The sequence below is a fragment of the Cryptomeria japonica genome, chromosome 9 (assembly GCF_030272615.1).
Source record: "Cryptomeria japonica chromosome 9, Sugi_1.0, whole genome shotgun sequence".
Classification (NCBI taxonomy): Eukaryota; Viridiplantae; Streptophyta; class Pinopsida; order Cupressales; family Cupressaceae; genus Cryptomeria; species Cryptomeria japonica.
In genome coordinates this window covers 213,813,298-213,825,819 of record NC_081413.1, presented here as the reverse complement: position 1 = coordinate 213,825,819, position 12,522 = coordinate 213,813,298, and the positions used below count along the sequence as shown (strand labels likewise).

Below are 12,522 nucleotides of genomic sequence, written 5' to 3'. Positions count from 1 at the left end.
ATATATGTGAATAATGAAATTTAATAATAGCAAGTAGCAACATAATAACATTGAGAAGATAAGTCATTAAATATTACGTTAGGTTATGATTGACTTTCCAAATGTATCTTCATTCAAAATGGAACTTTACTTCTCAGTAAAAAAATGTGAATATTGGTGAACTTTATTTGTGCTTTTTTTATTCGCCAATAGAAATAAATACAGGTTCTCATTTTTTATCCATTTGCTATTTGTAAATAAGAAAATTATTGTATGTTTGTACAGTTATGCATGAATACAACACATCCATTTGTGGTCAAGAGCCTATTTTCCCCTGTTCGTCATATGCCAAATGGTGAAGCCTCAGCTAATTGTGCCATTGGTGGTTTGTTTTTCTTTTTACTTATGCGTGATTGTCCCATATGATATCGCCGATGATAATAAAGTTAATAAGACTATAGATTATAAATTATAATTTATTAAATTTATAATTTATTAATTTATAATTTTTAAATTATAAAATTATTATAATATTTATTATGTATTAAAAATTATTATAATATTTATTATGTATTAATAATTATTAAATTAATAATAAATATTATAATATTATATAAGCGATTTAAAAAAAATAAAAAAAAAATTACTTTAACAATTAGGGATCCAAATTTTAAAAAATAAATTAATTGCTCTTAAAATAATGCTAATTTTTTGAATTTTTTTATTATTTTTTTTATTGCTGTATAAGCCAGAAACGGCTAGCTGTCCCTGAGACGGCTAGGGGACAGCTTGGGCATCCCTTGCTGTCCCGGGGACGGTCAACGGTCCCCAAGGAAAATGTCGAACGTCCTCGAGTTTCCGGGACGGTTTCCGAAAATTTTCGGGGATCGGGGATGGCTGGGAAATGTTTCCAGCCGTCCCCAAGTCCCCGAAACCGGGATGGTTTCCGAAACAGGTGCCTTGAAGCCAGAAATGTGTTTTCGGGTAACATAGATAAATTCCTATGCGGGGAAAAAGTCTCCCCTTCCATTGTTAAGTTCTTTCAAAATTCTGTGATCAAAATAGAAGAGATGGAGATATGATCTGAAAGTTGTATTTTATCTGCTATAGCCTGTTTTAAAGATGCACCACACTTATCAATTTCGGTGTGTACATCCTCCTCAATGTAAGCATGCTATATAAGTGGATGAGGGGTTATGTCGTGAAGATATATGTCTTCCCACGTGGGAAGACACATCTCTTCCCTACGTACCTCTCACCACAGTATATAAACTAGTCACCGTTTACTTACCCGATCGGAAGGAGTGCGACTTGTTTGAGAATTGCTTTACCACCCGATACCATGAACGGTGTAACCGTTGGTCAAACACGATAAGTTAACTTTGGTTTTATTTATCATTAGTTAACGTTAACATATTAGTACATGTAATCGAATTAATATATATATATATCGGAAGCATGAAATAGTACAACCGACGTTACAAAATTAACACCCATAAGAGAGAAGAAGAGAAATCATGCAGCCATTCTTTGATGTGTAGCTTTTTGCAATAATTGTTCTTGCTTGACAATAAATGTTGAAGATGATCCAACTATACCAATCAAATGTCCCTCACCTTAAAGAAGAAACAAAATATAAGGAATTTGAAGGAAGAAATCTCATAGTGCACGTTGTTTTTGGAAGCTTCTTAGGTGTGGCCATGTCAGTGCTAAGAGGTGAAACAATCAAATAAGGAGTCCCAAGCCTAACTAAGGAGTGTGAAAACCCGAAAACTAGTGGAAATGTATGTAGAACAAGATTCAAAGACAATGACAACTCCTTGAATGCTGCTTGTGGTTCTCCAAGCCAATGCCAAACCATGACAAATGAACAAGTGGAGAAAGAACAAGAGGGTATGAATGTGCCAAGTCTTATAGTCCCCTCTTTCCAAGTCAATAACCGAAGGAGGATTGGTAAACCCATGAATAACAATGATATTCAAATTGTAATCACAAAATAGACTAATTGGGAGACTTAATCAAATAAAAGCACAAGATTACCTTTGCCCTACCCCCTTACAATTACACAATCAAAGACCCCCTTAGCATATGACCTTGGTGCAATGCAATTGCCAAATTAGGCCTTAGAACTAAAGGTACGTTTTTTGATAGAGTGGAATTAGTCTAACTACACCAATGTGAAGCACACAAAAAATTATGCACTTACAAAAAATGCACCAAAAAATGTTATTGTTGAGTCTAAACGGAGTCTTGAAAGTTTCCAAAATGAGAACTACTGAACATCTCTTGTGAGAATCCACTATTTTTGGAAATCTAGACACTAAAATGAAAAATTGTCTACAACACTGTGAAGTTCTCTATATTCTGCTTGGGATCAAAAAAGATTGCTCAAAAAGAGGAGCCAATATGGCTTAGAATGGAGCCTTTGAAGATTAGGTCCCAAGACCAAATTGCCAATGTGAATACTGCCTTGATGCAGTGCTGATGCCAGTACACCGTAGGTTATGCAATATTCTCTCCTTGACAATATTTTGTTAGGATTTTGAAACAACCTTCCACTTTGTCAAAATTACTTGTGGTAGTATGAAATTGCCAATATGAAAATATAAATTGCTGGATTATTGTGAAAAACTGTTTATTTGGGTGCAAGGGTGGCACGCGATGGGTTGTTTAATGGCTAGGTAGTATGAAGTGGTTGTTGGGCTGGTGTGTATGTTGTCAGTAGGAGAATGTAGTTGTTGGTAGAAAGATTGCGAGGAGTGGATGGTTTGGATGACTCAGCAGCAATAATCCCATTCTCTAATGCTTGAATGCAGCAGCTTTATGGCTGTGAATTACAATATGAATCACACTTCACAAAAGGCAAAGACAGCTGGTGTCAGAGATTGTTCCCCCAGCATTAGACAATGATAATCTTCCTAAATTAACAAATAAGGAAATCACTTAAAGTAGCATCAATATCATATAAATTTATGGAAATAGCACTCAAGGAAAAAGTGACGCTAGTTTCATATTAGTGATTGGGAATAAGAAGGATTAAATTAAAATTAAATTATAAGCTATTAAAGGGCAACTGTTTGGATGAAAGGTTGTGACCCTTTCCTTATTAAGATATAAATAGGAGAAAAAGTCATTTGTTGAAGGAGGAGGAAGGAGCAATTGATCTGATAATCAGAAAATTATCTGAGTATACATTTGGGAAATCGGAGAAAAAGTTTAAAGCAGAAATAAATATTTACTATCATCAGAAAATTGTCTTATTCATAAGACTTCATAGTTTTCTCTAATATTGGAATCCAATATGCTTTAGGGATCAGATATTAAATATACTCTCTTTGATCAGCAATCTGTTAATCTTTAACAAGTCCTTCAAGTACAGCAATCGAGATGAAAGGTCAGCAGTCACCACTGAAGGGGCATCAGTTTCAAGTGAAGAGCAGCGATTAATTAGAAAGAGACACATCATTTCTAAGGGATGGGACTCTTAGCAAAGAAGGTGACTCTCCATCCTCTCTTGAAGATATATAAGGCAGACCATCAATTGAAGAAAAGGCATCAAGGAATTTGATCAGATTGGTTATACATAACCTGCAAATGGCAGACTTCTGATCTAGCAAGTAATTGGCATGCAATATGATGATCTTGCTTAACATATGGTCTCTTATGTAGTATTAAGATAATTAAGAATGGAAATTGCTAATCTATCTAGACTCATATAATTATCTATTTAATCAATTTCTTCTTGTACAAACAATCATGTATGGGTTAGCAAGGTGATACGATTGGGAAAGCAGATAAGGTTTCCCTTCCAAGTAGACCACCCCATGTTGGATGGACAAGAGTTCCTGCCACTTGTGGGCCAACGGGTGTTATTGTTGAATTTGTTACAATACTAGAATCACAAGAAGATGTCCATGCACAGTAATCATAGGGTGTGCTTGATTAACCACGGGCAATGATTCACATCATTGTTGCCCTCCCAACCATAGATGATATATTGTTATCGTCTCCCCCGAGCACGGAAATTATATCTCTAATATATATATATTAAATATGAACAACAAGATGCTGTTACAATGATCAAGGACAAAGACCAATGTGAATTGCTTCACTCCTTGAAGCTTATAGATGGACCCAGTCACTTTAGACTGAAGGAGATGCAAACTGAACTGCTGTAGGATGTACCACCAATGCTTTCCTCTGCAAATCAAACTACTATGTGTTAAGGACAATCAACTGTAGACAAATCATGGACTGAGATGAATGTGCACAGCTGAAGATGAATACACACGAGTTGCTTGCATACAGCATGATAGTGCTGAAGAATTCACAACATTCTGAAGAATGACAGTGCATACAACACAATAGTGCTGTAGATGATATTAGATTGCTGGAGTAATTCGCTGTAGATATAGTTTGATCTGCAAGTATGTTATATGTATTTCGATCTGCTACAATTTGATCCACACTGCCCACACATTCCAGATTGCAGTGTATATAATTCGATCTGCCCACACATATCCAAATCGCAGTGTATATGATTCGATCTGCCCACACATATGTTACTTCCTGCTTAGAGAGAAAAAGACGTTCTTATGTATCCATCCGTGGGTCATCTAAACAACATGACTCCTTTACCGAGTCAACTGTGCCTCTCCAAACGTGCCTTTCCCAAAGGTGGCGGGTCAAGGGATAACCGATTCTCATTAACCGATTATACAATGTTATTATTGTTAATCAATTACATTTAGTTAGGAACAAATTCGTATAACATAAATACGATTCATTTTAATAGGCGAGATTTATAAATCGTTATATATAAATGTGTAAGGCCAAAGGCCATTCACACATTTGTAATTTGCTATGTCGGCCTGAAGGATCCGACCATAGCTATTATTTCAACAGTTATATCATGCCCTTTGGCTTATTGTGGTGAATGGTTCCAGGCACCCTTTTGTGTTATCCTTGCGAATCCCTATGATGGTTGGTTGTGGGAAGTGAAAGAAGCAATCATGTATGGGTTAGTGAGGAGACATGGTTGAGAGAGCAGATATGGTTCCCCCTCTAAGTAGACCACCCCATGTTGGATGGACAAGGGTTCCTATCACTTGTGGGCCAAGGGGTGTTATATCATGCCCTTGGGCTTAGTTGCGGCGAATGGTTCTGGGCACCTGATTGTGCTTTCCTCTCCATTCCCTATTATGGTTGATTCTTGGAAATGAATCTATAGATTAGATCCCAATGAGTGATGTTATTCAACTTAAATTCAATAGCTATTATATGATTTGATTATAGAATACTAATTGATTATTAGTGCAATTGATTATATATGCATTTATATGTTTTTGGATCCCTAATCCTTATGGAAATAACTGGCCTTATGAATTACATTTCAAATGTTCACTAACATTATTGCAGGGTTTAAACCAAAGTTTATGATGGAAAGGAAATTATTAATTGGGAAGTTTGTATTTTAATGAACTCTATCTCTTTTTTTAATTGAACTTGTGAGTTAGGGCAAGATTTAAGAATATCCCAAAAGGGTTCATTACAAAATTGGATAGCTGATCTTTAGGTTCTTGAGCATTGCAAGGTTAGATTTGTCTCAAAATGCTCCAAAAGATTAGGTACTCACCCAATTTGGCATGCACCTCCCAACTTCAAACCCTTGTAGAGTTGGCTTCTAATGTCCATTTTGAACACATCAAAAGACACAATTGGCTTTTTCGAACATCTTGGACTTAAAGGTGAGCTCATATTTACTCTAGGAATCTTCCCAAGTAACTTGCAATATAAAGTCACAAAGAATTTTGGAAGTCTGAAAATTGTGGTTTCTAGATTGAGGTCAATTTTTCCTTTAAAAATGTGTAAATAATAATTAACTCTGGGAAATAAATATAGCTGTGGCAACAGTTTAAACCTAATTATTGTTTGCCTTGTATTTCAATTCCAATAATTTTTCTTTACCTGGTTTAGTCCTTGTGTATTTCCTGAGATCCAGGTTTGCAATGATGTTTGTGATGCTCAAGAAGTTTTTCAAGCTAAGAGTTTGCTGTTGTAGCACTTCTTTATTCATAACTTTTATGAAAATATCCTGATTTGATGGAAGTCAGTTGAAGAAAAGGGTCCTAGATATTGCGCTTTTCTTGTTATCTTTTAGAAGTTTGGATCTACTGATATTCTCCTAATCTGCATTATAATAATCATCTCAGGTAATTGATTTCTAGCTTAAATTTTTAAAAATGACTATAATGCTTTAGTTTGTGTTAACAATAGTGGATTTTGTGCCAACTTTAGTGTGTGGAAACGTTATGAGTTCAAATAATTTATATGCAGGGTGATGACAGTGAGCTTTCACAAGTATGGTGATATGTTTTTCCCTGGAACAGGTGATGTTAAGGTATGTTATTTTATCTTGAGACATATAATACCTAGTAAAATATTCTGAAAGAAATGTTACTGATAATTTGATTACAAAAATGTCTTTAGAGCATCGTTATAATTGAATAATTTAAGACAAGTGAACATGCACGTCATGAAGTATAATGAAGTATCTTAGTTATGGATCTCTGTATATCAATATTAAATTCAAGTTTGGTTTGGTTACTATTGGAAGGTTTCACCTAAACACAAAAACATGGTGAGGATTCTGTGTTCTCTCTGCATTGTTATTCATTTTCAAACATAGAGCTTGACATAAGAAATGGAGCTACAGTATCCTTGTTACCCCACAGTTGACAGCTTTAGATTTATTTGAAGGCATTCAAGTAATTCATCTTCTTTGATAATGTCATAGCTGTAGTCCATGTCAAAGGTATCACAACTTATTTTAATTTTTAATGTGTTTATTAACTCTACAAGGAATCGTAATACAACTATAGAAGTTAGATTTCTTGTTATGTACTGGACCTTTGGGAGCATGGCCTCGGTCAAAGCAGAATCTCATGCCCCCTGTTGGTTAATTGCAATGCCTATCTTTAAAAGTTCACGCCATAGGAAATATACATTTTTTTTTTTGTGTAATCTATAATGTAAATATAGAAAGGACAAATTGAATATCAGAAATCTTGTTACAAATCAAAGATTTTATGCAAGAATGCATGACCTTGTGGGGTAACCTAACAAATGCTCATTCGGTTTTTCCTTTATCTTGTACAGTATGTCATAGCCTTAGTCCATTTCAAAGGTATCACAACTTAATATAACTTTTAATGTATTTATTAACTCTACAAGGAATTGTGATACGACTATAGAAGTTAGGTTTCTTGTTATGTACTGGACCTTTGGGATCATGGCCTTGGTCAAAGCAGAATCTTATGCTCCCCTGTTGGTTAATTGCAATGCCTATAATTTTGATGTTCATGCCAGAGGAAATATACATTTCTTTTTTTTTGTGAAATCTATAATGCAAATATAGAAAGGATAAATTGAATATCAAAAATCTTAGTACAAATCAAAGATTATATGCAAGAATGCATGACCTTAATAAATGTATCACAACTTAATATCACTTTTAATGTATTTATTAACTCTATAAGGAATTGTGATACGACTATAGAAGTTAGGTTTCTTGTTATATACTGGACCTTTGGGATCATGGCCTTGGTCAAAGCAGAATCTTATGCTCCCCTGTTGGTTAATTGCAATGCCTATAATTTTGATGTTCATGCCAGAGGAAATATACATTTCTTTTTTATGTGGAATCTATAATGCAAATATAGAAAGGATAAATTGAATATAAAAAATCTTAGTACAAATCAAAGACTATATGTAAGAATGCATGACCTTGTAGGGTAACCTGCCAAATGCTTGCTATATATATTATCTACTTTAGAACTATAACTGACTTACGATAATATATTAACAGCCAATGTATTCGGTCAAATCTTGTATGTATACAGTATATCTCAGCAAACACACCCCCATAGTATACTTATTTGTCATACTAATAATCACATCTGTAAATGCATTTTCCATTATCCATAGTGTGCAATATTGGAGGTATGTGATCTACAAATATGTTTTATCTCAAATAGTTTAAGTCGGCAAAGCAAAATGAGATTTTAAAGTAACACCACCTGTTTTAGCAACTTTTGCTGAAAAGGTCTGAGTATTGGTCAGAGAATTGCTGACATCAGTCTCTTCAATATAATTACTAGGAATGTTGAAAAATTTCAGCATGAAAGGGAGCCACCAATTATTTACGAATGTATCTCTAAGAATTTCCAGGATACCATATACAATGGGAAATCTTTTGCCTTTATCAATCATCTCTGAGTTGTTGTTGGTAGCCCTGATAAAATCATTTCTATTGTTAATCTTTGCACGATAATTGGACAATGACATGGCTCGTGTGGGTGGGTATGTTAGCCATCAAAATTCTCCTTCATCTTTTTGATATCATAGTGAAGAACTCCATCTCAATCAAGCCTTGATCTGATGAGAGCTATCATGTGATTCTTATATCCACCATAGCTCTAATCAGTAGGATTTTAAGTATCACATTCTTTACATGTATACTTTCATAGTACGTCCATGCTACTAGGCATCACTTTCTTAATTAGATTTGAATAGCTGTAGGATTGATTATCTTCTATCAATAACTACTGAACCAAACCACATTCAATTGGAACCATGGATAGGAATCTAGGATTTTTGAGGAATCTCAAATCAGAGGCATTCGAAAATTGAGATCTGGAAATGATTATGGAATGTTGATAAGTATTTCCACAAATTTTGTTGACAGCATCTTTCATGGTGTTTTTCTCCTTACATTGCAAACAATTGGAACCTGAATGACTCTCCTCAGTTTAAAGTTTACCTGATCCAGCTTGAAGACCTACAGATTGTTAAAACAAAATATAAAATTCCTTATTTCTAATACTAATTAGATCTCTAGATTCTAGAAAGCGGGGTTACCATATATAAAAATAATAAATTGATCACAAAGTGCAAACAGCATTTAAGTGATTGTCTTTGTACTTAATGTTGAGATGCTAATGTAGTTTCTCCTGATAACCTAGGTCGCATTCAAACAAGTCAAGCTTTACAGTTCAGTGAAAGAACTATTGTGATCTCCGTGATGCTTGTTTTTCCTTTGGTTATATGGGAGAATGTACAGGGTTTCATATTACTAATGCCTTGCTTGATTCTCAGAGTTAGCTGGAGTTGATTGTCAAGATAAAGATGACAGCCTGTGCATAGTTCAACTTTTGTAAGGTATATAAATTAAGACTGCCTGGAGTAGGTTCTCAGCTGTATTTACTGGGCCATTTATCCTGTAGATTAGTATGTACTCTAATTATTGAATCTCTGTATTCTTATAATTGGATCTTTGGCCTATGTCTGCTGAATACTCCATGAAATAAATAGGCTTTATGTGCAACTTTCCTCCAGCGTTTGCTACTAATTATTATGTTACCATATCTTATCGTAATGCATTTAGATGATTCATTGATATGTTGATTGTGTAAAACTTAATTGCCAACTATCCTTTCTTCATCTTTGCACAAACACACATGATACATTGAAGGCTTAACTTTACTGCTTGTTGACTGTTCTTTTCATCCACGCATGGAAGGTATTCTCCAACAAATCAACTAAGGAATCTCCATGCATTCATGCAAAAAAGTTAATAAATCAACGAAGGAACTTCCATGCATTCATACATGGAAATCTCTCTTATAAGTTAGCTAAGACCTCAATTCATCAATGCAAGGAGATCTTCTGACAGCTATATATGTTGTATGGTTTGGTTTCAGGAGCATTAAGACTAGATAGGAATTGTCTGAGAAGCTCTTTTGATATCACTATGATACTGCAATCATCATTTCGATGTTATTCATAACATTAATGCGACCAACTATAAGAACATCTTTGTGTGATGTTCCCACGTGCCTAGCATGTAATAATTAAAAAATATAAATAATTAAATAAAATTATTAATAAGGGACTTTGCATTGGGCCCCACTGAATAAGTTTGTTTTCACCTCCTCTCCTTGGCCACGTAACCAATAAAGGGGGCCCCACTTAACTGAAGACCCCAGCTTCTCCTCTCCTAGGCCACGTATCCAATAACGTGGGTCCACTTGGGTGTTGAACGCCTAAATTACTTGGACAAGCCATAGTTCCAAGTCATAGTTAAATAAATAATTGGATGGCTTATATGTAAGCCGATAGAATTTTAATTCATCAAGTTGGGGCGGCAAAACTTAAATCACTTGACTGACGGGAAGACTAATAAAGAAGGAGAACGGGTTTTGGAAATTTTTACGCATGGACATTATTTTTGGTTAATTTCTCTTCAGCTCTGAGGAATTGCATCTCAGCCATTAACCCAGGACGGAACCCCTGGAAAGATTAAGATTAGTGCCCTGGACGACACCCCAGGCCCATAAAGGATGATTCATTCTGACTGACAGAACATTCACAGCAATCATTGGAAGCACCAGGCACAGAGGGATTTGCAGCAGTGTGATCCATTAATTGGCTACTTCAGATTTGAATGCATTACCTGATTAGAGACAGATTGGGTCAAATACCACCCCACCAATCAAGGGAATTTATTAGTATGATAGTAGGACAGAAATAATTGCAAAATTCTGAGCCAAGAAAAGCCCGATAACTTCCATGCTGGTTGTGGGGAATGATGATTGATTGCAGAACTTTAACACTTAGCAGAAACATGGGAATTTAAAGTCAAGGCAGCGGTAATTGATCAGATCACAATTTATTGTAATACAAAGGCAGCCTGTCAAATAGTTGAAGTATGGAGGGAGTCTGGCAGGATCGGGTATGTAGAGCTTTGTTTTCTGAGACTGAGCAATAATAGATCTCTCTTTATTGAGTGTCTAAATTCCATGGAAATTGTTTGATGTCTGTCAAAATAAATCTGAACTCAGTTTAATACCAGTTTCATATTTCTTCATTTGTGTTCAAAGTATTTCTTTTTCTGCATGTATTACATTGTAAGTCTCACACCATCACATGGGCATTGAAAAACTCAAACTAAACCCTCCCAAGTTAATGATAAACCTCAATCAGCAAACTTAAATAGTTCAGAAAAGTGGACCAGTAGTGGTGGAATTATTTCACTTTGCTTCTTCACTAAAATGAAGGAAACTATAATCTTATCGAAATTTAAACTAATTAATAGTTCTGACTAGTTGACCTTTTATAGTGAGCTTGTTTAACTTGTAGTTCCAATAAACATCTATCATCCCAACTTCAAGCATCCGATGGACCATGTGCTCAATCTGACCCTTTTTCTCATAGGGTTAGCAGTAGTGCAGGAAATTGGATGGATATGTATTTGGAATCAATAAAATGATATGAGTGTGCTCCTTAATCGAAGGGAAACCCTTGGGAATATCAGAAAATGGTTAACCTCTACTGCAATGGTGTCAATAAGAGCAATTTCAAATTTGGAAGGCTGATGAAAGATTTCAGCCCAAGAGTTTGGACTTCATTTTTTCTATCTTTTGAGATGATTGCCTCTTTGTGATTTGTTGTGAATTGACATTGTTGCTATCTTGGGATTTACCTGCTCCTTTAATCTTGTGACATCTCTGTTAATCAACCTTTTTCATTCGGATCCTTTTTAGATGCCCTTGGCTTCTTATCTCTAAGGAGGTCATCAACCTTGAAAGTGAGAGGATCGACATGTTGTCAATGCTCGTGGAATGGTACATCATCAATGGCGACCTCTTGAAGCTGCTGATGATCTCGCTTTCGACGATGCACTGAATGGCGAGCAAATACTTCCATTCGAGCAAGCACTTCCATTCGAGCACGAACGACACCAAGTTGTCTCTTTCCCTGCTCTCAATTTTGAATGCTATGAATTTGATTATGGGGGATTAGGAAAAACAACTTGCATTTGGATAGATCATGGGCCCGATGAATTGCCTCAATCGCTTATCTTACGTGAGGAATTACTTGAATATGAGAGATGCATGGTGAGAGCTTGCTTTTCCGTATTTAAAGATGAATTTGCTCGACTGCGAACTATCACTTTTGCTACGCTTCTGTTGCATACCTTGAGAAATCATGTAAAGTCATGTACATATGTTGTTTATTTAAGTCGTGTCAAGTCTAGGAGTCTTGTATACAGCTTTAGAGTAGGTTTTCTTTTCGTGTGTTTTGGTTAGTTTGCTTTTGTTGACCCTTGTTCTTAATTGGCCTTGAGTCATTTGACTCATGATTCTTCGATGGCTCAAATAGTTATCTGTTTTCTTTAGTTCGTTTGCTTTTGGTTTGACTAGTGGAGGTTGCAAAAAATTAACAAACTCACTTGTAGCTACATCCTTCATATCATGATCCTTGCTATGCCAGCAATGGTGCCACCATACTATAATGCAATTAGCAATGGTGATTGATCCACTTTGCACAGACTATAGGGCAGGGAGGACTGCACTAAAGTCAAATTGTTCATTCGACCTTTACTACTAATGGATTCTTTGTTTCGAATGTCCATTGTAATTTGCTGCTACAGTGATGTTTCGGGTTTAAAGGTTAAAACAAAAACAAGACATGTTTGAAAAT

General features: G+C 35.4%; 1 protein-coding gene across 2 annotated transcripts in view; it reads left to right on the top strand.

The window, feature by feature from the left end:
- Window positions 1–12,522, top strand: part of LOC131044512 (histone deacetylase 9) — a 90,437-nt gene that overhangs the window by 39,453 nt on the left and 38,462 nt on the right. For both annotated transcript variants that reach the window (XM_057977853.2, XM_057977854.2), the window contains exon 6: window positions 6,316–6,379. In XM_057977853.2, coding sequence (XP_057833836.1) covers window positions 6,316–6,379 — 64 coding nt within the window. The remainder of the gene's footprint in view (window positions 1–6,315; window positions 6,380–12,522) is intronic.